At 47.4% G+C, this 27401-nt stretch overlaps 1 protein-coding gene across 1 annotated transcript; it reads right to left on the bottom strand.

Annotated features, from left to right (window-relative positions):
* Positions 1–281: 281 nt before the first annotated feature.
* On the bottom strand, positions 282–27311 carry MRAP (melanocortin 2 receptor accessory protein). The gene is made up of 4 exons (XM_038581352.1): positions 27132–27311; positions 26632–26789; positions 3326–3425; positions 282–851 (listed from the first exon to the last, which is right to left on the bottom strand). The coding sequence occupies exons 2-4, from the start codon at positions 26735–26737 to the stop codon at positions 722–724; spliced, it is 336 nt and encodes a 111-aa protein (XP_038437280.1). The 5' UTR covers positions 26738–26789; positions 27132–27311; the 3' UTR covers positions 282–721.
* Between the last annotated feature and the right edge of the window lie 90 nt (positions 27312–27401).

Raw genomic sequence — 27401 nt, 5'->3', positions numbered from 1 at the left:
CTGGGTGGCTCAGTTGGTTAAGCATTAGACTGTTGGTTTCAGCTCCGGTCATGATCTCAGGGTCCTGGGTTGGAGCCCTGTGTTGGGCTCCCTGCTCAGCAGGGCATCTGCCTGTCTCCTTCTCTCTCTGCCCTTCCCCCGGCACGCACGCATGCACACACACACACACACACACACACATGCGTGTGCTCTTCCCCCCCCCCCAATAAATATTTTAGAAAGACTATATTACAGCAGTAGGAGTTGGAACTAAAAAGTGGCCCAGTAAAGATAAGCAAATATTTTTTAGAGTTAATTCATGTATGTTTTATTTTCAACCCTTCCCAAAGTGAACACAAAGAGTAAGTATGCAGGTAAAAGGCACTAAAAATCAGCAATATCTAGGGCTACTTCCCTATGCTAGGATGGGTCCCGCAGGCCCCGGATAATGCATATTCGTGCTCCCTTGGAGAGTACATCTGGCCTAGTTGCCCTTCCTGCTACATGCAAGCAGGCTTTGCGAAGGCACTTCGGTGTCCTGGTTGGTTTGAGTTCACCGATTTGCTGATGTCAATTCTATGATTGAGAGGTTCTGTCTCTAGGCGGAGGCTCGCCCTGCTTGTTCTGTATGTCAGCTGATGCTGTGGGGTTCCCCATCGAAGGTCAGTCCTGGAGGAGAGCAGGGTGGGTCTGGGGGTGCAGAGTGGGGCAAGTCGGAGGGGCTCCTGGCCACAACCACTGCTCAGGGCTGGATACTCTGCTCCCTGGTTCCTCGCCCGAGCTCCATGGATCCTGGGGGGTGTCTCCGGATGCAGAGCGGGAGGTGGAGGCTGTGACTCCAGGGGCATATTGGGTGGTGCTGGGCGTTGTTCCTGTGGACAGAGCAAGTGGGAGGAGACAGGCATCAAAGCTGGGGAGAGAACTTACTGGATGCTTTCCTGTGGCACTGTCCTGCCTGCCCGAAGCCCGTAAAGAAAGCAACACAGGGCTGAAGCACCTCCTCTAGGGGACCAGACCCTGGGAGAGGGTCAGCCCAGCTCACAAAGGTCACCACTGTGGAGAAATTAACAGGCAGTGCTTGATGGTGACCTTGACCCTAGGTCATTCCCTCTGAGGTCACTTCTCCCCTTGTCCAGTTACGATGGGGAGCAGGCAGGTTGACCTTCCATCCGTCCATGTTTGAATATATAGCTCAGATATCTCTGCCTCCAGCCAACTTGTATCTTAGCTAGAAATCCATACTCTGGATGCCTCTCCTGAACGTGGGGTGCTGGGGGCAGTGGGCACAGCTGCCCAGCGTGAGCCAGCTCGCCACATCTCACCTGCCTTCAGTTTCATCAATGAAATGGGACCGTAATCACCTCCTAGCTATCATCAGGGCAACCTGAGGTGATACATTGGTAGAGAACTAGTCTATGCCACAGAACTAGTTTCAACGAGTTATAATTCCACATGAGTGAAGACGGTCAGAAGGTGGCCCAATGGAGCAGAGCCCTCCTTTCAGACGACGCTAGCACAATTTATGTACTTATTTTTTTTAATATTTTATTTATTATTTATTCATAGAGACACAGCTAGAGAGAGAGGCAGAGACACAGGCAGAGGGAGAAGCAGGCTCCATGCAGGGAGCCTGATGTGGGACTCGATCCCGGGTCTCCAGGATCAGGCCCTGGGCCGAAGGTGGCGCTAAACCGCTGAGCCACCCGGGCATCCCTGTACTTATTTTTTTAAGCATAGAAAGAGCAATTCCTCAAGGAACAACTCAGCCTGTCTTTCCCAAGTCTTACTGAAGACCCACTTGGCTGTTTCAAAGTGCCTGGAGAGTGCTTTCTTTGGTGCCAAGGTGAACATCATCCATCTGCCCCATAAAACTGTAGCCCTAAAGACCTTCAGGACTCCTCTCCCACAGCAGCCTGTGTGCCCTCCGGACTGGGGACCTTTCCACTGGGAGGATAGGCAACCATTCTGGCAAACTGTCCCTAGCACAGGGCTGGCGACAAGTCCCCTTAGAAGAGTGCATTCATTCCACCGTCCCCCCCCGCCGCCCCACCCCAGGTACTTCTTAGAGTATCAGTCTGCTTAAATTCAACGTGAGTTCTTAAGACTAGAAGAAAAGTATAGATTTCTTCATTGCTCAGCAGCCGGCCCCAGCCTCCCCTGGTAACCAAGATGAACCAGAAGTGACTTGGTGAGCCACTGTGGGCAGGGAGGGGTGGAGGCAGGGAGACAGGGCCCCCTGAGGTAGACCTGGACATTCACAGATGGGCAGGTCCCCCCTGAACTGGCCATGGGACCCCACCAGGTAGCAAGGCTGCCCTCTTTTCTCTCAGGGGCTTTGCACTCCTCATCCCCTCCTCTCCCATACCAGCTTTGCTCATCTCTCTGCTGCCAGCTTCCTGTGCTGGCTCATGGTTTCCACTCCCCAAGATAGCTTGGTCCATGATGGCGGCCAGCCCCAGTCTTCCCCCAAGACCACTCAGTGTTCCCTGGCCCCAGCTCTCCTGCCAGGCCATGATTCAAGGGGCTTTGGCCAGCCCTGGGCAGGCTCTGTTGGGTCAGTTGCCCACCCCTGGTCCCCTCAGCTGAAGCAGAGGGAAAGGCACTACAAGGTCCCTAGCTAGAACCATCATTAAGGACAGCAGTAGCTGGGGGGGGGGGGAGGGGAGGGTGCAGATTAAGCTAGAAGGGGAAATTGGATGTGGTGGGCCAATTGTCCAGCACAGGAGAATTAACCTACAATGAGATAAGTTAATTATTAGCTAATTACTGCTTGGAGCCCCAAGATTTTACCTCCGGTTGAGCTGCTGAGGCACACAGTAGGGATTCAATAACAGATGGTGGCCATAGATGCCTAAGTTTGGGTCCTCTTTTCCTAGTGAGTCATTTGACAAGACCTAATGGCATGTGGGGTCACTTTGGCTTTATTTTCTTTAACCGCTTCATTGAGATAGAGTTTATATACAGCCAAGTTCACCCGCTTAAAATGTAAAAATTCAAAGATCTTCAATATATTCACAAAATGGTGCAACCATCAACACACTCTGCTTTAAGATATTCTTGGCATCCAAAAAAGCAGCCCTGGCCCCATGAACAAGCACTAATCTGCTTTCTGTCTCTAGAATTTTACTCATTCTAGGTGTTTCAGATCAATGGAATCCTACAATATGGAGCCTTTTGTGTCTAGCTTCTTTCACTGAACACAGTGTCTTTGAAGTACATCCGTGTCGGAGTGAATGAATCGGTGATTCGTACCTTTTTGCAACTGAATAATAGTCCATGGCGTGGACCTGCGGTCACTCACTGTTTAGCCCGGTGACTTACCTGCATCGGCACCCTCCTTACTCACCTCACCTGTGAGGAGCCTGACCAGGACATGTAGAGCAGGATGAGGAAGAGAAGCATGACGAAAAGTGCCAGGCTCACCCAGAAGGCGATGACAATCAGATCTGCAGGAGGAGGGTTGGTGCATCTCAGCATGATGGCCACAGAAGCCCACAGCCGGGAGAAATGAGGCCCCCCCCCCAAGCACTGGGCCAGGGAGCTGAGGGCCCCCCAAGCACGGTGTCAGGGGAACTGAGGGCCCCCCGAGCACTGGGGCATAGGGCCCTGAGCAGAGGTGTTCTCTCTTCCAGCCTCTCAGCAGTGACCATTGGGAAGACTTTCCATTAACAACAATCTTGGGAAGGAACAGAGCAGCAAGGAAGTGACTTCTTCCAGAACAACTAGCGGCAGGGTGAGTTAGGGAGATTGCTGAATTGGGTGGCACCCCATGGGTTTGCTGGTGGTGCTGCTTCCCTCATTCCCCTTCCTCTTCAGAGAGCAAAGAAAGGGCTATGAGCAGGGCAGCTCAGCTCGTGTGACAGCCAACCTCCCCTTCACCTTGAGGGCCGCAGGGGCCTTTGGTGACTGCTCCACTGGGGGCAGCCTCAGAGCCCCCAGGAGCAAGAGATTTAGGAGGAGATGAGCTAGACTAGGGTACTGCAATGCTCCCGAGGCGGGCAAGGCAGAATTTTTAACCCAGGCCTCACTGGCCCCTTTCTGTCAGGGGCATCTGGCCAGCTGGGGGCAGGGGCAGGTGCGGGTGGGAGGGAGGGTTGGGGGGGTTTGGCGAGTAGGATCAGGAGGGAAGAAGACCTGGGCAGGCAGCAATAGCAATGTGCCTGTATTTAGGGCTAGAGGCTGGAGGGGCAGGGAAACTAGGAAACACCGTTGGCCTCTTTGGGGCCCTGGGCAGAGCCTGGCAGGCCAGGAGGTGCTATTCTCCTGGGATCCAGATCAGAAATGTTCTACAAAAAAAAAAAAAAAAAAAAAAGAAATGTTCTACAAGTCACTAGGTACTGTTGCAATACGATAATGTTTCTCAGTGGTTCCTCTAGGGGCAGGCACAGGGCACAGGGCTCATAATTAGCATGTGCAAGTATCTTAGCCCAGACACGCTCATGCCCCCAGGCCCAGATGCCCCCAACTGGACCTGCTATGGCACCTACATGTGTGAGCAAAGGAGGCTACTGAAGGGTGATCACCCCACAGGAATTTATTAAGCACCCACTCAGGCCAGGGGCTGTGAAGGATTCAGAGGGGGCCAAACCAGTGCAGCAGAAATGGCCGACACCTCTCTCCTGGTCGGTCTTCCCCCAGCATCCTCCCCTGAACCCCCACAGTACTTTGGGGATAAGCCAGCCCTGCCTGTGTTGTGTTCTGTTTATGAATGGGTACACAAATGAGGAAAGGAACAAACTGAATGAATGAATGAATGAATGAATGGGTGTGTGGATGGGTGGATGGATGGTGGATGGATGGATGAGTGGATGGGTGGGTGGGTAGGTGGATGGATGGATGGGTGGAGTGTTAGAGATCAATGTGTCCTTCACACTGGGCCGGAAGTGAAGGCCCTGGGGGTAAATAATGGTACTTGAGTAAAGAGTGTGGCCTCTACTCTCTGTGACCCAAGCCAGAGAAAGTGAAATCCTGTTAAAAGTTGATCTTAGGCCTTAACAGCATCAGAACCAGTTACAAGGAAGAGATAATAAATAGATGCAGTTCTTGCCAAAGGAATCACCACCACCACCACCCCACCACCCCACCCCACCCCCACCCTCCCACAGCCACCTTGTAACAATGCGTCAGCGACTTGGCCTTCCTGCTCAGACAAGGACAACGAAAGCCCCCAGGCTGGCTTCCCCACATCCTCTCTGGAAACAGATGGTGGTGCCCCAGAGCACTGACCAGTTTAAGGGGGCCTGTGGGCTCCCAGGAAACAGGGAATGGGGTCGTTACTGTCTGTCCTAAACTGAAGGACTTTTGAAAGGAGCCTCTGAAGTTCTGAGCATTCTCTGCTCACCACGCACGATGCTGGAACACCTGCTCTGCTTCCACCGGCCGGTCACAATTGATTTTACAACCCCCAAAGTGTGACGGGATAAATGCTTTCAGAAGTTTTGGGTTTCTTCTGTAAGGGTGTTTTAGATTTAGGCAGACACCTCTGCTCTCTGTCCTTCATAATAATACAGGCTTTGAGGTCTTCAGCACCTAGTTAAGTTCTGTCCGGGCCTCTAAGAAAACAGATTCAAAAGTTTCCCAGCTGAGACAGCCCCTCCCCTTCCCCTGGGCTCACACTGGTCCGCCTGGCCCTCCGTCACTATCCCCACCTAACTGGGCAGGAAATGACACGACACCTTGCACAGAACACGATGTCTTCAGAGATGTGTGAGTTGAGTTTTTTTCTCAGACCAGAAAGGCTATCAGTAGCCATTTCCTGTACTAAATAAATTCTCTTTCCTTATGCTCTGTTGAAAAAGATGGCCAAAAAAATGCAGGTCTTTTTCCTCTTCCCCCTGAAGATTCAGTCTAAGTGCTTGGAGAGAACATTCTGTTCCAGGGGAAGAGCTGCCCTGGTGATGGAAATGTTTAAACATCCCTGAGCTTGTTTTTACAATGGGGAGCACCAAGCTGGCTTGACAAGGAAACTGGCCCAGTCACAGAAAACATCCTCCCTTCCCGCCTCTTCCCCCCCTTCTCCTCCTCCTCCGCTTCACCCCTCACCCTCTCTTCTCTTGCCCTTCCCCCCTGGCAGAATGAGGGGATTAGGCATCCACAATCCATTGACAAGAAGGCATGGTGAGGCATCACATCGGGGGATTTCTCATCCTACCTCGGAGCTGAGGAAGTAATCTGACCCATATACTCCCTACTCGTATGGCAGGCACCCCAGTTTTGTTAAATTTTATTAACTGCTAAACCTGTTTTAGCATTCCTCCAAATGCTGCTAATTAGCATTTGGGTCCCAGCATCCTGGTAGGAGACTAACTCCAAGATTTTTTTTCCCTTCTTGGGGTACAACGCTGGGGGTAAGGACCTAGGTTCTCAGGTGGGTGGCTTTGAATTCAAACTCTGTATTGGCCATTTTCTAGGCACGGGATCTCGGGCAATCTGGGATTTTTACGTCTCTAACCCTGTTAAATGGGGGTGATGGTGTGTATTATATAGACTGCTGAGTGGATTAAATAAAATGATATGCATACAGAATGCACATGGCACCATTCCTAGTTAATGGTCGTGAAATGATAAAAAGAACTAAAATTATTATTTCTGTTAAGAGGGTATTGTGGCAAGCGATGTCACTGTGTCCTTCAGGCTCCGCCGTAATGTAGGATATGAGCAAAGGTGATTGTGGTGTAGACTGGTGGCTCCCCATCCTGATGTTTGCTCGCAAGTGCTTTCACAGTAACAGAGGCCCTGCCTCTTGAGGCCTGAGATGAAGACTACATTTCCCAGACTCCCTTTTGGCTGGATATGGTCATGTGACAAAGTTCTGCCCAATGAGATATGAGGGGGGCTGTTCCTGGATGTCCTACAGAGACTGCTAGATTTCTTTTTTTCCTTTTTCTTTTTTTTTTTTTTGACTGCTAGATTTCTAGTAACTATGGATCCCTTCATGGGTCCCTACTCCACTTTGCTGGCGTGAGGCTCGGACCTGAGGGACAGGTCCAGGGCAGGCAGCAAGGAGCTGGAAGGAAGCTGGCTTCTGAGGCTTCCACGGAGCAGACCCAGCGCCTGGTCCTGCAGACTTTTACGTTGAGAGAGAAACCTACTTCTGTTTCGTCTGGTCCTCTTACTCATAACCAGTCTTCTTCATTGAATCAGTAAACAAGCTCACTTTTTCAATGAGCACACCAAGACTTACAAACCCAAATGGATGCTGACTTTCACAGTAATCATCCTCTATCATAGTCCTATAAATTTTCCTGAAATACGTATCTTGATTAAACATTTACAAACATTTGCCAAAGATTCATAAGTACTTTTATTTTTTATTTTTATTTTTTTAAAGATTTTATTTATTTATTCATGAGAGAGACACGGAGAGAGGCAGAGACACGAGCAGAGGAAGAAGCAGGCTCCCTGCAGGACTTGATCCCAGGACCCCAGGATCACACCCTGGGCCAAAGGCAGATGCTCAACCTCTGAGCCACCCAGGGGTCCCTCAAAGTACTTTTCAATTATTCTTTTGGAATTAACATCAAGAACATACACACACATATAATACACACACACACACACACACACACACACAGTTTTGCTACTTTGTAAAATCATATCTTATTTTCACCCCCCAGGTGGTACCATTCAGCTCCGTCATCCCTCCCATTCACCTGATAGGTTTATGGGTGATTCTTAACTATTTCCCAAAAGCAAATCCACCCTGGAGAGATGTACGTAGTTTAGCACTGCAGATGTCCCATAGAATATGCTGTCACTACCAAAGTCAGTTCCAAAAGAAGAGTCCCAAGAAGTTTTTGAGCAATAATGGAATCATTCATGTGTAGCGCCTCTAGTTGGGGCTACCTCCATGGGAAAGTCATTCTGAGGTAAACAGGCTCAAATCTTGTTTAAAAATCACTTTCACTACTTATGTCCTACCCACAGGGTTGACCATTTGCTGAAGAGTCAGAAGTCCCCGTTAAAGTCGTAACATGAAATTAATTGCTCCGATGCAAGAAAAGAATTATGTATCATGAGTTCTCTGCCTTGTGTTCAGAAGAGATGAGTTAGTGACCTGTTTCCATGAGAGCAGCCGATGTACAGACCACCTTATTATTGAATCTGCCAGAACCAGTAGTACATCAGGGGAAGTCGATGTAGGCCCTGACAAATTTTTCCTAAGCCATAATTAAAGGAAGAAGACCTCTTGACCTGAGAAGTAAATAATACAGCATGAAAGCCAGGCACTACCTGAGGGAAATCAAGCCATCTTACTGCTCCCTGCAAGGGAGCATCAGAGCAGTATCTGGAGATTCATCGCATTAGAATAATATATATTGCTGGGGTGACATTGATATCTGGGACTGTCTTCCCCTAAGCTTTGCCTCTGAAAAGGAGACAGATGGAAAAGCAAACATATAATTAGCTCAGGCAAATCCTCAAGAAACAGAGTTGCATTTCCCCCTTTTTGACAGTATTGGGGATATTCTTAACCTTTCCCTGAAAACATCTGAAAATCACAAGGATAAAAATCCTTGTGAAGTCCCTGTAACAAAATCACACCCAATTTCAAGCCCACCCTGGGAAAGAGCAGCCCAGAGCCTTCAAGTCAGCGCTGAATGCTCCATGGGAAAATATAGATAGATAGATAGATAGATAGATAGATAGATAGATAGATAGATAGATAGATAGTTTCCAATGATCTGCCTATCCATGATGGAATAAATTCCAATGTGTGGACATGAACACAAAAATCTTAAAATCCTTCCTGCCTGTTAGGTTAATGCATGAATCTGGGTATCTTTCCTTCTGTTTTGTTTCCTTCTCTACTTGGCACAGAAAGTCAAACCCAGCCCGGTCTTCCACGTTTCAACCAGCCGCCCCAGGTGACCTTCCAGAAGCTTTGACTTTGTCTCACCGTAAAGCATCCCTGGCTCATGGCTCCATGCCCAGCATCACTCTGCCTTTGATATGTACCTCTGCACAGAACTGAGAGGTGAAGCTCTCTGATCTGTTTGACCGAGTCGGAGATCCAACTCCGAGGAACTGGTGAGGAGAGAGAGAGGTACATTTGTCAGCAATGAAGCTCCCCTGCTTTTCTGCAGTGTGACCTCTGTCCATCCTCACCTGGCCTCATGCTTACCTTACCGACCTTCAAAGCCAAGTAACAACAGAGCTTCCCTGAGACCGCCTGACACTGCCTTTGGCTGATCACTACAGAAAACAAAAATGACACAGTGATAACAGTAGCCCAGAGTGTGGATGATGGAGATTTCTGTTTCTGCATGTTGGGGCGGTTTGCTGTTGTTGACTATTTAGTAAACTTCTTTGGGTTCAAATACTGCGGACAAAAGTAGGCCAGATCATCTTTACTTGACACACAACAGAAGTTGTTCTTCTCCCCAAGTCCACTGCTTGTACTGGCAAAATCCGACAATCATTCTCTATGTTCAAAAATACAAATTTCTAGGACACCATGCAGTTGTTTGCAAAATCTTTGTGAAAGAATATTTAACCCCGCTAGGATATGAAACATTGTTGAGTCGATAAGAGCAAAGTACAAAACAGCATAGGCAGCCAGCTCTTATTTGCAATATTTAGGGGAGACAGGGAGGTCATAGTGGGCTCTGTAGAAAGGCGGGGCTGTGGATTGACTATGCCCCCCCCACCCCCCCACCCCCCGCACCTCCCAGTGTGGAAGCCCTAATCTCCAGACTGATGGTATTTGGAAGTGGGGCCTTTGAGAGGTCATTAGGTTTAGAAGGGATCATGAGGGTGGGGCCCCATGATGAGATTAGTGTCCTTAGAAGAAAAGGAAGACTCTTTCTCCCTCTCCCCCATCCCAGCCCCCCCCCCCCAACCTCCCTGCTGCATCTCCCCCCAGGCTCTCTCCATTCCCAGGCATGGAAGAAAGGCCATGTGAGCCCACAGTAAGAAACTAGCTGTCTACAAGCCAGAAAGCACGTCCTCACCAGACAGCAAATCTGCTGCCACCTTGATCTTGGACTTCCAGCCTCTAGAACTGTGAGAAATGAATGGCCATAGTCGAAGCTCCCAGTCTATAATATTTTGTTACACCAGCCCGAATAGACTAGCATAGGTGTTGGCTGCTTAAAATCTAGTTTTGGGATCCTTACCTCGAAGGGATTTTCTTTAGAGACAGCAGAGAGTTCCCCCACGGCCCTGCACCCTGTAGGAGCAGTAGTGCCACTCCAGGGCACTCTGCACGTGTCCTTTGCACTTAATGGGACATGGTGGATTGGAATGTAATGTGTGCTTGAGGAAATCTGGGAAGCGAGAGATTCAGCAATCAGCATCAGGAGAGTAGAAGGAATCACCCTTCTGCCGAGATGACGAGGGACAGAGCTGTGTCCCTGGAGGGTGTGGGCTGAGAGCCGGCCTGGAGCTGGCCTAAAGGGACGCGTGCTTGAGCACGGCCTGGAGGGGAGGTGGGCCTCTAACCAAGCAGGTCCAGGTGGAGGTTGGCCTCAGAGCACAGAATCCTGAGGATCAAATGGTCACAAGGGCAGCAAGAGAGAGCATGGCCCCTGGTGGGGGATCTCACAAAGCTCCCGCCAGGAGAGGAGGAGCCAGCCTGACTTGCTGCTCCAGGCAGGGGACACCACACCCCCCAGACCAGGGCCAGTCCCCAGCGTGACTGGGGGGCAGGGGAGCCAGGAAGAGGCCAGTGCAAGAGTTTAGCCAAGAAGTAATAACAGCTGCGGAGGGAAAGTCACCTTCCCCACACCGGTCACCAGAGCTGGTGACTGTCGTCCCAGGGAACATACAGAGGACCCCCCCCCTCCCACCGTGCTGATGTGAGGAAGGGAAGCAAAGCTGACAGGAACAGGGTTCGGGCACTGCAGTAGCAGAGCAGGCCCCTTGCGGGGGACACCGCGGGCTCACAGTGCTGGGGTCTTCAGCTGCCGGGGCAGCCCCCGTGGCTCAGGGGTTTGACGCTGCCTTCAGCCCAGGGCCTGATCCTGGATGATCCTGGATCCTTCATCCAGGATGAAGTCCCGCGTGGGCTCCCTGCAGGGAGCCTTCTTCCCCCTCTGCCTGTGTCTCTGCCTCTCTCTGTGTCTCTCATGAATAAATAGAATCTTAAAAAAAAAAAAAAAAAAAGAATCTGAGCTGCCTCACTGCCAAACCCCGCTGTCCTTTCTGCCCTTCACTTCATTCCATCCCTCGTGCCCCAGCGAAGATGTGTCACAAACCAGGATGGGGCAGGTGGCCAGGAGAAAGTTGCCAGCAGAGCAAAAAAGGAAGAGGCACCCCTGCCCTGAGCCGGGAAAAGAGGAAGTTCTCCTTTGGGTTTTTTCTTTCTCTCTCTCTCTTTTTTTTAAGATTTTATTTATTTACTCATGAGAGACACACAGAGAGAGGCAGAGACACAGGCAGAGGGGGAAGCAGGCTCCATGCAAGGAGCCGGATGTGGGACTCCATGCCAGGACCCCAGGATCACGCCCTGCACTGAAGGCAGACGCTCAACCACTGAGCCACCCAGGCGCCCCAGGAAGTTCTCACTTTGAATGAAGTTTGAAGGTGGCTCGTTTTTAAACTCTTTTGAAATTTATTTTATAGGATTAGACATTCGCTTTGCTAACTAGACTGACTGGTAGACTTTTTTTTTTTTTTTTTTTTTTTTTTAATTTAAGAGTGAGCAGGAGGCCTGCTCCAGATTGTCCCCAGGGGCAGGGGAGGAGCCGGCACCACTAAGTAGGTTTGTGGCCCGGAGAAAAATTAAAGCAGCTTCCTGACTGCGCTCCAGGAGCCTGCTTTCAATGCAGCAGTTCCCTGCAATTATGCAGATGAAGACTGGAGGGGATGTGGAGGCAGCTTAGGCCCCAGCAGGGGGTAGAAACCCCACAGAAGGACAAATGGGAAGTCTGATATAAAACATTAACTGGGATAAAAGAGTATCTATAAGATATAAGGAAACTCTCCAAGGTGCCCCTGGGGCTGAGGGAGGGGCCCCAGGTGTGTTCCTTTGCTCAGGTTGTGTTAAGGCCAGAACATTGCATTCCCTTAAAATTTTTTTTTAAAAGATTTTATTTATTTATTTGACAGAAAGAGGACAAGCAGGGGGAGCAGCAGAGGGAGAGGGAGAAGCAGGCTCCCCCTCCCAGAGCACAAAGCCCAATGTGGGGCTCGAGCCCAGGACCCTGGGATGGCGACCTGAGCCGGAGGCCTAACCAACTGAGCCACCCAGGCGCCCCCATTCCCTTAAATTCTTATGTCAGGTCCTCATGCCCACTGGCAGTGGGGGCTCTGGGGGTGCTTATGTCATAAGGGTGGAGCCCCCATGAGTGAGATTAGTGCCTTTCTACAAGAGGTTCCAGAGAGATTGCCTCACCCCCTCCACCCTGAGAGGACTCAGCCAGAGGATGCCAGCGGGGGGCCAGGGAGAAAGGTCCCTCAGCCAAACACAACCATTGCCGGGGCCTTCACGTGGGACTCCCCGGCCTGCAGAACTGTGAGAAGTACCTGTTTTGTTGTTTAGAAGCCACCCAGCCTACAACATTTTGTTATATCAGCCTGAACAGACTAAGATGGCGGCTCGAGGAACAGAAATGGATTTTCTCACAATTCTGAAGTCCAAGACCAAAGTGTCCACAGGGTTGACTCTTCCTGAGCCTTCTCTCCTCAGATGGTGGATGGTTGTCTTCTCCCCATGTCCTCACGTGGCCTTCCCTCTGTGGGTGTCTGGGCCCTGATTTCATCTTATAAGGACACTGGTCATATTGGATTAGGACTCACCCTTGGACAATAGAACTTCATCACCTCTTTGAAGACACCCCCACTCCTTCTCCAAATATTGTCACACTCTTAAGAGTGGGAGGTGAACACTTCACCATAGGAATTGGGTGGGGGCCACAGCCCAGCGCATAACACCAAGGAAGGACACAGTTGGGAGAGGTTCAGACTTCAATGGAGTCTGGTGGTTTGGCCACTGGATGGGGGAGATATTGGCTGGATCAGCCAGGCCTGAGCTGGTCTGGAGCTGCTGGACAAACCACAGACAGCCCTCCAGAGTTCCGGTGGGGTACAAATGACCCACAACGGGTAGTGGAGTCCCCCTGTCAGGGCCTTGGGACTCCTGCCCCCACCGGCCACGGATTGCCCAGAGGCCTGGGTTTCCAGGTCGAGATAGCTGCAGGGAGGTTATTGCCATGGGAAGGGACTGTGTTCTGGGCCAGTGACTGGGGCTGGTTACACCACATGTCCTCACACCCCCACCGCCAACCCCCAGCCCTCCTGCCACAGGAGGCACCCCCCCCCCCAACCAGGGCCCCATCCTGAGAAAGCTTAACTCCCCGCTCACTCTCAAGGAATTCCATCGTTGGTCACAGAGCGTATTTAGAAGGCAATAACTTGGGATCCCTGGGTGGCGCAGCAGTTTAGCGCCTGCCTTTAGCCCAGGGCACGATCCTGGAGATCCGGGATCGAATCCCACGTCAGGCTCCCGGTGCATGGAGCCTGCTTCTCCCTCTGCCTGTGTCTCTGCCTCTCTCACTGTGTGCCTATCATAAATAAAAATTAAAAAAAAAAAAAAAAAAAAAAAAGAAGGCAATAACTTGATAACTGACGACAGATATCCATCATGAAAATTAGCGTGCACAAGAGCTGCTTCCTTCGCTTTAGCTTATTTCTTCATTCCGCAGAGCCTGTGGCCTACCCGTGCCAGGCGCAGTCAGGGGCTGGGGACAGAGTGGTCAAGACCCGGACAGGCCCCTGCTCTGCTGCTTCCTACCGTCTGGTGAGAGAGAGCCTGCCCACTAATCATGTCAAGTGTCCTGGGAACAGTCCTAAGGGATCAGAGCCTAGAACTGAAGTCCCAGCTCTGCAAATATTTTGCTGGATGACCTTGAGGAAGTCCCTTGGCTTCTCTGGGCCCCAGGATTCCCCCCCCCCCCACTTTCATCCCCCGTGGCTGCAACACCATAGCACGCTCCTTCCTAGACTGCCGACTCCTGAGGGTAGAGATCTTTTGCACTTTATGCTTCCAGGCCCAGCGTGTGGCTGTTTCCTGCCCATGTGTCACCCACCACCCACCCAAACCTCAAATTCCTATATTTGCCAGGGGGATATTTTTAGCAAGCAAATTGGACCTTGTCTCTTCTCCACTTATAATTTTAAATGACTCCCTGCAGCTTCCGTGAATCTTCTGTGGCTGATCTGGAAGGGTCTGTCCCCCCCCCCCCCCCCCCCCCCCCGCCCCGTGTCACTCTTCCCCAAAACACCCTCCTTGCCATGCTTCCTGGAAGCACCGTGTGACTGTTCTCCCCACCGAGGGCCGGTCCTCTGTGGGCCTGCCACAGACCCTGTGGGTCAGCTGACTCAGCCTAGCCCATCTTCCCCGTGGAGCCTTCCTTACGACTTCCCTCTCTGTGCTCTGCTGGCAACTTCTGCAAATGTCCAGCACAACACCCTTGATCGCCGAGCAGCTTATTCACGATCCACATCTGCCACCTGGCCGGACAGTTGAGGACAAAAAGAGTGGCCCGCGCTCTCTCTCTCTCTCTCTCTTCCTTGAGTCCGTGTCTCCTGCAAAAAGGGCCCGTTCTAGACAAAAGCCAGCTGCAGGGATGTCACCTGATGTAGCGCATCAACACAGAGCAGACAAAGTGGCTCGTAAGCATCTTTTAGGGAAATGAGGAAAGTCCGGTATAGACTGAATATTAGATGACACCGAGACATCATTATTGAAATGTTTAGATATAGTGGCGTGTTCTTACTTGATACTATTTTCCTAAGTTTCTTGGAGGGATGTCCTGATGTCTGTAACCTACTTGGAAACACGCCATCATAAAATAGGTAATAATGGTAATAAAATCATTCTTGAGAAAAATCAGGGGCAGGGATTTAGCCTTTTTGCATTGGTGCCTCCTTCTAGCTGCCTGGCCTATCATGGATAGTTACAGAATTTTGATTGTTGAATGAATCATGAGCAAAAAGCAAGAAGGTAAGACAGGTCTGGTGTGTTTCTGGAATAGTGCGGAAGTGGGCCTTGTTGAGACGAATGAAAATCAAAATTGAGGGACGCCTGGGTGGCTCAGTGGTAGAATGTCTGTTTTTGGCTCAGGTCACAATCCCGGGGTCCTGGGATCGAGTCCCACATCGGGCTCCCTGCAGGGAGCCTGCTTCTCCCTCTGCCTGTGTCTCTGGTGAATAAATAAATAACATCTTTAAAAAAAAAAAGAAGAAGGAAAAACAAAATCGATAGCACCAAACTTCAGAGCGACTACCAAGAGGAAAAGGGGAGCTGAGACTTATTGGAGGCGGCAGGGGCAGGGAGCAGCATGACAGGTTATGCCTGGAGTCCCTCCTAGGCCGTGGCACCCATGAAGGGTTACACGGGTTGTGCACTGCTCAAGGAATTCCCCCTAGATGGGTTGCGATTGACTGTGTTCCCAGAGTAGGAGCCTTTTTCTGATTTCTGTGGTCTGGATAGTGGCAGCTTTATTCCTATGTTTGTGGGGCTGCAGGGAGAAGAGGGGAGTTAAGATGGCCATCTGATGTGCCTCAGTTCCCCAAGAGGCATCCATGTGATGGTCCTGGGCCATCCTAGGGTGTTGGTCAGCCAAGGAGAGTGCAACCAGGGAAAGAAGAAAGAGGTTGAGAGAGATGGAAGAGAAGAGAGACATAGGAACCAAGGGGAAGAAGGAGGCGAGCCTGCAGGCTGATTTTCCGAAGGGGCAGTTTCAGATGATTTGGAAGCAGGGGACCAGAGAAGGGGACAGTGGTCGTGACTCCGAGGAGTCTGGCAACTAGGGCAACTAGAGGTGAGAGAGACTTTGGCTGGTGGTCCAGGCTGGCAGCAGGGATGCAGACCTGTGTGTGTGTGTGTGTGTGTGTGTGTGTGTGTGTGTGACACAAGTGGGGGGGGGGAGGGGGAGGTGCTGGTGAAGGGATTTCCCCAGACTGACCTGATGAGTGACGAGGAGACATGCTGGCATTTTGGCAAGATAACAAGTGGACGCCCCACACGGGGCTCCGCTGCCAGGTCACCTGTGTCCATCCACCGTCACGCTTGTGACCGGGTCTCTGGACATCCTGCTGTGGCTCCTGTTCCCTCCACCACTAAGTGGCCTCATCTGCTGACCAGCTCGGTTCACACCCTCGGATGGTTAGTTTTATGTGTCAGGTTGACTAGGCTGAGGGATGCCCCCGACAGCTGGTAAAACATGGTTCTGGGATGTGACTGTGAGGGTGTTTCTGGAAAAGGCCAGCGCTGATTCAGTAGACTGAGTCAGGAGATCTGCCCTCACCGGTGTGGGTGGGCATCATCGGCCAATCCGCTGGGGGCTCGAGTGGAACAAAAATGCAAAGGAAGGAGCGCCGGGGGGCTCAGGTGGTCAAGCGACTGCCTTTGGCTCAGGTCATGATCTCAGGGTCCTGGGATCGAGTCCTACATTGGGCTTCCTGCTCAGTGGGGTGTCTGGGTGTTTGCTTCTCTCTCTCTCTCTCTCTCTCTCTCTCCCTCCTCATCACTCATCCTCTCTCTCTCTCTCTCAAATAAATAAATAAAATATTAAAATTTTAAAAAGGCAAAGGAAGGGCAAATTTTGCACTCACTCCTTGAAAGGGGGCATCTATTTTCTCTTGCATTTGGACACTGGTTCTTGGGCCTTTGGACCCTGGCATTTAAACCATCGGCTTCCGTGGTTCTAAGGCCTTTGGACTTGGACTGAGTTACCACCAACTTTCTGGATTTCCCCACTTTCAGAAGCAGATGGGGGGACTGGTGAGCCTCCATCACTGCGTGAACCAACCCCTGTCATCCGCCTCCTCTTGTCCATATCGACATACAGCCTACTGGTTCTGTTTTTCTGGAGAACCCTGATAGGATCACCATACCAGGAGTGTCTATGTTTCTGGTGTCAGGAGATGATCAACCTCAAGGTCATTTTTTTTTTTAATTTTTTATTGGTGTTCAATTTACTAACATACAGAATAACCCCCAGTGCCTGTCACCCAATCACTCCCACCCCCCGTCCTCCTCCCCTTCCACCACCCCTAGTTCGTTTCCCAGAGTTAGCAGTCTTTACGTTCTGTCTCCCTTTCTGATATTGCCCACACATTTCTTCTCCCTTCCCTTATATTCCCTTTCACTATTATTTATATTCCCCAAATGAATGAGAACATATAATGTTTGTCCTTCTCCGACTGACTTACTTCACTCAGCTCAAGGTCATTTTTGTTGTCAAGTCTACCTGCCATGTATCTCTTTCTGCCACATGGCTCTGTGAATGGGCGAAATGGCCTAGAGGGTCCTTGTCGCATTGAAGACTAAGTGAAATAAGTTAGTCACAAGAGGACAAATACCATATGATTCCACTTATGTGAGGTGCTGTCTTAGTTCAGGCTGGTGTAACAAAATATATACATTTCTCACGATTAAAAAAAAAAAAAAAGGTCCTTGTCAAAATGAAGTAACTGTTTACAATCCTGCCAGACTGCCCAGAGCATGGAGTTATTGTCACCAACCTCCAGCAGGCTCAGGATCCTCACCCTCACCCCCAAGCTGAGCTCATCCATCCACTAGAGAGAATGGCCACTTTGCCACCAGCTGGGCCCTGCCTGACGCAGTCACAGACGGGGCCAAGGAGGAGGGAGGTAACTCAAGGGAGTTCTCAGTTTCCCCTCAGGAGTTATTACAGACAGCGTGAAGAGTAGGAGTCCATTTGTGTATGCAAATTTGTGTATACAGCGGTGTGTGCCCGTGTGCATAGGGGTGTAAGACGCAGAGAAACCCTGGTGGGCCAGGCATCAAAATGCTAACACTGATTTTTTTCTGAACAGTAGAGTGAAGTAATTTACTGTCTGAATCTTTTACTAAAAGCATGTTAACCTTTAAAAATATATATTTTAGGGGCGCCTGGGTGGCTCAGTCAGTTAAGTGGCTGACTCTGGCTTTGGCTCAGGTCATGATCTCAGGGGCCTGGGATTGAGCCCCTTGTTGGGTTCTGTGCTGGGGCGGGGGGTGGGGGGAGAGTCCGCTTGAGGTACTCTCTCTCTCTCTCTCTCTCTCCTCTCCCTCTGCCCCTCTCTCAACTCACACATGTGCTGTATCTCTAAAATAAATACATATGTGTTTTAAATTTGAAGTATAAAGTGTTCCAAATATATAGAAAAATACAGAGTATTTATGCACCAAATACTTGCTTTAGATTCTTTTTTTAAAAAAGGATATTAGGGGGGATCCCTGGGTGGCTCAGTGGTTTAGCGCCTGCCTTTGGCCCAGGGTGTGATCCTGGAGTCCCGGGATCGAGTCCCACATCAGGCTCCCTGCATGGAGACTGTTTCTCCCTCTGCCTGTGTCTCTGCCTCTTTCTTCCCCTATGTCTATCATGAATAAATAAATAAAATCTTAAAAAAATAAATAAAAATTAAAAAAAAAGGATATTAAGGATCCCTGGGTGGCTTAGTGGTTTAGTGCCACCTTTAGCCCAGGGTGTGATCCTGGAGACCCGGGATCAAGTCCCACGTTGGGCTCCCTGCATGGAGTCTGCTTCTCCCTCTGCCTGTGTCTCTCATGAATAAATAAATAAAATATTTTAAAAAAATAAAAATAAAAAAGGATATTCAATGATTACAGATAAGGTTGGAACCCCCCTCCCCCCTCCCCAGGCCACTGCCCTTCCCCTTCAGGGGAAACCACAATCCTAAAATTGATGTAATGCAATTACGTCTTCCTAGGAGTATGCACCCCCATAGCAAAGAACATGTGTATTTTTGTGTTTACAAACTAATATAAATTAATTACACGATTAATTATAACAAAGTCATTTTAATTTAAGGAGATGTCATTATAATCAATAGGATCATTAATAATTAACATAAGTTAATTCTGTAGGATGTATCATTTTGCCCATGGCTTTTTACCTTCATGATACTTAAGCAATCTGCTCATATTGGCACATGCAAATCTGGCTCATGCATTATAACCACTTCTATATTGCCGGTGATAGTAATGTGATCATAACTTATTTATCCCTCCTCCTGTTGATGGATACGATGTCATTTCCAATTTCTGACTATCACAAACAGTGCTGCAGTGAACACGGAAATACATGTATCCTTGTGGCTGCATACAAGTGTTCCCTCGGGGCGCCTGGGACAGGGATACCTGGTTTATGCCTTGTGAGCATCTTCAACTTTTCTTTTCTTTTCTTTTCTTTTTAAGATTTAAGTCTTTTATTCATGAGAGACACAGAGAGAGAGGCAGAGACATAGGCAGAGGGAGAAGCAGGTTCCATGCAGGGAGCCCAATGTGGGACTCAATCCTGGGACCCTGGGATCACGACCTTAGCTGAAGGCAAATACTCAACCACTGAATCACCCAGATGCCCCGATCTTTGACTTTTCTGGTCCTTGGCAATTCCATCTCCAAAATGGTGAACCCAATTTTCATTGGGTTTTCATTCATTTTTTTTTAAAGTAACAAATGCAACTTTAATTGATTTCTGGATAAAAACTACTCAGTGCAGGTCAGTAACCATGGCAGCCCCTACTCTTTTGGAGCCATGTCCTGCATGGTCTTCAGGACCTAGGTTAACGGGCTATTTGCATGATTTCATGTCATCCACAGTATTAGAAAAACAAGACATTAGATCAGTTTAGACGAAATGCACTGCTGGCAGCCAAATCCAGCCGTTATATTCCATATTTTTTCTTTAGATCTTCTACTTTGTTGACGTAAGCTTTCATGGCATCTTCCTTGGATGCTTTCCTTAGCAGCATAAGGCAATACTAATTTCTCTGCTTCCTACCTGGACACTCTGAATATCAATGTTCTAGTATCTGCTGAGCTAATGAGTGTGAAATGGTATCTCCATGTCCTTCCCCAGTGCACTTCCCTGAGTACTCGTGGAGTTGAGCATTTTCTCCTATTCATTGGCTATTTGAGTTTCTTTTTCTGTGACTGTCTTTTTGTATCATTTGTTCATATTTCTACTGATCATTTTTCTTGTTGGTTGAGGGATTGCACTGACTTAAGAAATGATGAAGTGGTTTCCATTTCAAGGGGGAAAAAGATGTTTCCAAGGTAGTTTCCAAAATTCAAGGAACTAGTCATTGCACTCTCTTTTCATCCCTGGGATACAGTGGGCATTCATTCCCCTGCCTCAGAGCCTTTGTCCTTGGTGTTCTGCTGCTTGGAAGGCTCCTTCCATCTGTGTGCCACTGCCTCCCACCTGATGGCCTAGAACAAGCTAGGCAACGACCCATCCAGGACATAAACAGCCTGGGAGAGCATTTTTGTCTGGCCCCAAACTTCTTTTTTAGAAAAAATGGAAATTAAATTCAGATAACACATAAAGACTGAGATAGAACAGGAATAAAGAAAGCCAGAAGGAGTACCTCTCTCTGTGGGTGTCAAAGACTCCTGACATCTAGGGTGACAGGGGAAATCCAGCAACTGGGCTTCCCCTGAAACCATTTCCTCATGGAGATGGTCTATATTGCATTTGGGAGTTTGAGGAGGAGTTTCTTATTTAACCTCATTTGTCAAATACATAAATAAAATCAAATAAATATTTGACCTCATGAATAAATAAACAAAATCTTTACAAAAAAAAAAAAAGATTTTCCTGAATACAAATCTACATTTTGAAAACAAAACAATGGGAAAAAAAGGAAAAAACCAAATCTATATTTTTTTTCCAGATGAAAATGTATCCTGAAGTTCTGAACTTCTGTTGATACACATGAGTGGGCTTTTATTTCAGCCCTGTCACTTTCTCCCTATCACTATATGTCCTCCTTATTGTGAGATGTATGTGCCAAAATCTGCATTTTAATTTCATGAGTATATATATACCTTGCATTGGAAAACACACACCAAATCTATCATTCCCCCCAAAAGCTTCAGGGTTATGCTGGGGACACAGTAAGTCCTCAGCAAACATGGATGGGTACCTAGGCTTCTGGAGGTTGTAAGGGAAACTGGAAATAGGAACGCTTTTTCACAAGACATTCTAGATGACTTCCTCCAAGGCTCTGCCAGGGATCAGCCTTTTGTTAGCAATAACATCCAAATAGATTTCAGGTTTCTCGTTTTTTCCTTTTTAAGATTTTATTTATTTATTCATGAGGGACACACAGAGAGGCAGAGACACAGGCAGAGGGAGAAGCAGGCTCCCCGCAGGAAGCCCAATATAGAATTTGATCCCAGGACCCTGGGATCACAACCTGAGCCGAAGGCAGACACTCAACCACTAAGCCACCCAGACGTCCCTAGATTTCAGTTTTGAGCTGGTGTGTAAACAGGTTCTCTTGCTTTTCCTATAAAAAGCATCCTTTTTCTTTTAGTGACAACAATTACTTTTTGACAGATTTTGTGATTGGAGGGCATGAAATCCCCAAGGAGATGTGGGGCTGGCAGAGGATGCATCCCCTGTACTGGGGACTTTGTTTTTCTCTTATTTTGTTTTTCTTTTTTTTTTTTTTTTTTTATTTTGTTTTTCATACTCATTTCCTCAGCTAACTTGTCATCCTGATGGAGGAGCTGGTATAATCAGAGAAGATTGTTCACAGAGCACCAACTTAACCAGAGAGAGAAAGACTCAGAGAGAGAGATGAGCACAAGATGTTGGTTTGTTCTGCTGGTCCTTCCTGGGACCAGGAAGATTAAAATAGGCTGGTAGGATGCTGCTTTCCCTCTCCCACAATACCTCACGCACTTCTTTTCCAACTAGGGCCTGGCAAAGAAGGGTGGCAAGAAGAAGAAGGGCCATTCTGCCATCAATGAGGTAGTGACCAGAGAATACACCATCAACATTCACAAACGTATCCATGGAGTGGGTTTCAAGAAGTGTGCCCCTCGGACACTCAAAGAAATCCAGAAATTTTCCATGAAGGATATGAGAACTCCAGAGGTGCGCATTGACACCAGGCTCAACAAAGCTCTGGGCCAAAGGAATAAGGAATGTTCCATACTGTATCCGTGTATGGTAGTACAGAAAACGTAATGAGGATGAAGATTCACCGAACAAGCTCTACACGCTGGTTACCGACATACCTGTCACCACTTTAAAAAAAATCTACAGACTGTTAATGTGGATGACAACTAATCACTGATTGTAAAATAAAGGTATAAAACTGAAAAGAATGGATAAAAAAGCAAGACCCATCTATTTGCTGTCTACAAGAGACTCATTTTAGACCTAAGGACACCTGCAGCCTGAAAATGAAAGGTTGGAGAACCATTTACCATTCAAATGGTCCTCAAAAGAAAGCTGGGGTAGCAATCCTCATATCAGATAAATTAAAGTTTATCCCAAAGACTGTAGTAAGAGATGAAGAGGGACAGTATATCATACTTAAAGGAGCTATCAAACAGGAGGACCGAACAATCATGAATATTTATGCCCCTAATGTGGGAGCTACCAAGTATATCAATCAATTAATAACCAAAGTAAAGACATACTTAAATAATAATACACTAATACTGGGAGACTTCAACACGGCGCTTTCTGCAAATGACAGATATTCTAAGCACAACATCTCCAAAGAAACAAGAGCTTTAAATGATACACTGGACCAGATGGATTTCACAGATACGTACTTTACATCTGAATGCAACTGAATTCACGTTCTTCTCAAGTGCACATGGAACTTTCTCCAGAATAGACCACATACTGGGTCACAAATTGGGTCTCAACTGATACCAAAAGATTGGGATTGTCCCCTGCATATTTTCAGATCATAATGCTTTGAAACTTGAATTCAATCGCAAGAAGAAATTTGGAAGAAACTCAAACAAATGGAGGTTAAAGAACATCCTGCTAAAACATGAAAGGGTCAGCCAGGAAATTAGAGAAGAATTAAAAAGATTCATGGAAACTAATGAAGATACAACCATTCAAAATCTTTGGGATACAGCAAAAGCTGTCCTAAGAGGGAAATACATCGCAATACAAGCATCCCTCAAAAAATTGGAAAAAACCCAAATACACAAGCTAACCTTGCACCTAAAGGAACTGGAGAAAGAACAGAAAATAAAACTACACCAAGCAGAAGAAGAGAGTTAACAAAGATTCGAGCAGACCTCAATGAAATAGAGGCCAGAACTGTAGAACAGATCAACACAACCGGGAGTTGGTTCTTTGAAAGAATTAATAAGATAGATAAACCATTAGCCAGCCTTATTAAAAACAAAAGAGAAAAAACTCAAATTAATAAAATCACAAGTGAAAAAGGAGAGATCACAACCAATACCAAGGAAAATCAAACGATTTTAAAAACGTATTATGAGCATCTATATGCCAATAAATTAGGCAATCTAGAAGAAATGGATGCATTTCTGGAAAACCACAAATTACCGAAACTGGAACGGGAAGAAATAGAAAACCTGAACAGGCCAATAACCAGAGAGGAAATTGAAGCAGTCATCAAACACCTCCCAAGACACAAAAGTTCAGGGCCTGATGGCTTCCCAGGGGAATTCTATCAAACGTTTAAAGAAGAAACAATACCTATTCTACTAAAGCTGTTCTGAAAGATAGAAAGGGATGGAATACTTCCAAACTGATTTTATGAGGCTGGAATCACCTTAATTCTAAAATCAAAGATCCCACCAAAAAGGAGAATTATAGACCAATATCCCTGATGAACACAGATGCAAAAATTCTCAACCAGATACTAGCCGATAGGATCCAGCAGTACATTAAGAAGATAATTCACCATGATCAAGTAGGATTTATCCCTGGGATGCAAGGTTGGTTCAACACTCGTAAAACAATCAACATGATAGATCACATCAACAAGAGAAAAGACAAGAACCATATGATCCTATCAATAGATGCAGAGAAAGCATTTGACAAAATGCAGCATCCATTCCTGATTAAAACTCTTCAGAGCGTAGGGATAGAGGGAACATTCCTCAGCATCTTAAAAGCCATCTATGAAAAGCCCACAGCAAATATCATTCTCAATGGGGAAGCACTGGGAGCCTTTCCCCTAAGATCAGGAACATGACAGGGATGTCCACTCTCACCACTGCTATTCAACATAATACTGGAAGTCCTAGCCTCAGCAATCAGGCAACAAAAAGAAATAAAGGTGGGCAGCCTGGGTGGCTTAGCGGTTTAGCACTGCCTTCAGTCCAGGGTGTGATCCTGGAGACCCGGGATTGAGTCCCACATCTGGCTCCCTGCATGGAGCCTGCTTTTCCCTCTGCCTGTGTCTCTGCTTCTCTCTCTCTCTCTCTCTCTCTCTGTGTGTGTGTGTCTCTCATGAATAAATAAATAAAATCTTTAAAAAAAAGAAATAAAAGGCATTCAAATTGGCAAAGAAGGAGTCAAACTCTCCCTCTTCACAGATGACATGATACTGTACATAGAAAACCCAAAAGACTCCACCCCAAGATTGCTAGAACTCATACAGCAATTCGGCAGTGTGGCAGGATACAAAACCAATGCCCAGAAATCAGTGGCATTTCTATACACTAACAATGAGACTGAAGAAAGAGAAATTAAGGAGTCAATCCCATTTATAATTGCACCCAAAAGCATAAGATACCTAGGAATAAACCTAACCAAAGAGGTAAAGGATCTATACCCTAAAAACTACAGAACACGTCTGAAAGAAATTGAGGAAGACACAAAGAGATGGAAAAATATTCCATGCTCATGGATTGGAAGAATTAATATTGTGAAAATGTCACTGCTACCCAGGACAATTTACATGTTTAATGCAATCCTTATCAAAATACCATGGACTTTCTTCAGAGAATTGGAACAAATCATCTTAAGATTTGTGTGGAATCAGAAAAGACCCTGAATAGCCAGGGGTGGAAGAGCCAGAGTTCTCTTTCTCTGAAAAAGAAAACCAAAGCCGGGGGCATCACAATGCTGGATTTCAAGCTGTAGTATAAAGCTGTGGTCATCAAGACAGTGTGGTACTGGCACAAAAACAGACACATAGATCAATGGAACAGAATAGAGAACCTAGAAATGGGCCCTCAACTCTATGGTCAACTAATATTTGACAAAGCAGGAAAGAATATCCACTGGGAAAAGGACAGTCTCTTCAATAAATGGTGCTGGGAAAATTGGACAGCCACGTGCAGAAGAATGAACTAGACCATTCTCTTACACCAGACTCAAAATGGATGAAAGACCTAAATGTGAGACAAGAATCCATCAAAATCCTAGAGGAGAACACAGGCAACACCCTTTTTGAACTTGGCCAAAGCAACTTCTTACAAGATACATCTATGAAGACAAGGAAAACAAAAGCAAAAATGAACTAGGACTTCATCAAGATAAAAAGCTTCAATACAGCAAAGGAAACAGTCAAAAAAACTAAAAGACAATCTACAGAATGGGAGAAGATATTTGCAAATGACCTATCTGATAAAGGGCTAGTATCCAAGATCTATAAAGAACTTATTAAACTCAACAGCAAAGAAACCAACAATCCAATCGTGATATGGGCAAAAGACATGAACAGCAAATTTCACCAAAGAAGACCTACACATGGCCAACAAGCACATGAGAAAATGCTCCGCATCACTGGCCATCAGGGAAATACAAATCAAAACCACAATGAGATCCCACCTCATACCAGTGAGAATGGGGAAAATTAACAAGGCAGGAAACAACAAATGTTGGAGAGGATGTGGAGAAAGCCTCTTACACTGTTGGTGGGAATGTGAACTGGTGCAGCCACTCTGGAAAACGGTGTGGAGGTTCCTCAAAGAGTTAAAAATAGACCTGCCCTACGACCCAGCAATTGCACTGCGGGGAATTTACCCCAAAGATACCGATACAGTGAAACGGCAGGACACCTGACCCCAATGTTTCTAGCAGCAATGTCCGCAATAGCCAAACTGTGGAAGGAGCCTCGGTGTCCACTGACAGATGAATGGGTAAGAAGCTGTGGTCTATGTATACAATGGAATATTGCTCAGCCATTAGAAACGAAGAATACCCACAATTTGCTTCATCGTGGACGGAATTGGAGGGTACTATGCTGAGTGAAGTAAGTCAATCAGAGAAGGACAAACATTATATGGTTTCATTCATACGGGGAATATAAAAAATAGTGAAAGGGATTATAGGGGAAAGGAGAGAAAATGAGTGGGAAAAATCAGGGTGACAAAACATGAGAGACACTTAACTCTGGGAAAAGAACAAGGGGTAGTGGAAGGGGAGGTGGGCGGGGGGATGGGGTGACTGCGTGACTGAGGGGGGCATTTGACGGGATGAGCATTGGGTGTTATACTATAGGTAGGCAAATCGAACTCCAACAAAAAAATACAAAAAAAATTAAATAGGCTGGTATTTTAACAGAAATTAGTAAGTCATTTATCTTAGGGGTGGACACGATGACCTCTCCCGAATCTGCACAGAGCAAGAGAGAATGCAAAATCGACCATTCGAAGAAATTCACCTTGCTTATTGGAACCCCAGACAAATCAAACGCAATCAAAGAAATCTGTCTTAAAGGCATTTCTGCTCCCCAAGTGGCTGAGGGCCTTAGGGGGTTAGATTCAAGTCTAATTCAAGCCTAATACCAGATACCACTGGGTTGTTGTCTTCTATCTCCAAGTAGAGGGTCATGTTTGGGCTCCTCTTTGACATCTGTTGGAGGTGAGTGGAGAAAGTCTTTTGGGCCAACCCCCAGCCTCTGCCCAGCTGGCCTCCCCGGTTCAGAACTCACATTTGTTGGCTTTCAGCTTCCTCTCATCCACGGGAATGAGGTCCAAGTAGTCCAGGTAGTACTCGTAGCTGTCATACAGGGTGGAGGCGTTGGTCTCGTTGGCCATGTCTGCATCCGGAGCTGGTCGGAGCCCTGGGAGAGCTTGGCCAACAGGATTTCTGTAAAGTCATCCAAGTGTGTCTGTGGGTCTCCGAGCTCAAGGCCTGCCCACTTCTCCGAGCTGTTTGGCTGGGAGAAAGGCCAGGGGGCTGTGCCTGACATCTCAGCCCCCACGTAGAACTTTCCACCCTGTCCCTCCTTGATAGAAGTCCAAAATAAACAGAGCTACAAGGCAGGAGACTGAGGTTACCAGCAAAAGCTCTGGGTTGCCCTGAAAAAGGGTACCTGGACCCCTTGAAAAACAAGATGCCTAATAGGACTGGAAGGACACTCGCTGCTTGTTTTATGATTTAAAAAATTAATAAAACCACAGCAAAAGGCTGGCAGTGCCCTTGACTTACATGAAGGCGGTTCTTGGGGCTATTGAGCAACCAGCGAATCACTGCCTTAGATTTAATATCTGAGCGCAGAAATTGAGTGATGTGAGCCCTGAACTTAGCCTCTCTCATGTACACATAGCCAGTTAATTAAACCAAGAGGACCCACTTGGCCCAACTGAGGACACCTCCTGGCTTTTATCTAAGTCCTCCAGGAACGAAGCAATCAGCTGCATTTCGTTCCTAGTGAAAAGGCTGTCTGCCTGGGCCGGAATCCCACACAGATCCGGCTCT

The sequence above is a fragment of the Canis lupus genome, chromosome 31, assembly GCF_011100685.1.
Source record: "Canis lupus familiaris isolate Mischka breed German Shepherd chromosome 31, alternate assembly UU_Cfam_GSD_1.0, whole genome shotgun sequence".
Taxonomy (NCBI): Eukaryota; Metazoa; Chordata; class Mammalia; order Carnivora; family Canidae; genus Canis; species Canis lupus.
This window is presented reverse-complemented; position numbering and strand designations above follow the sequence as displayed.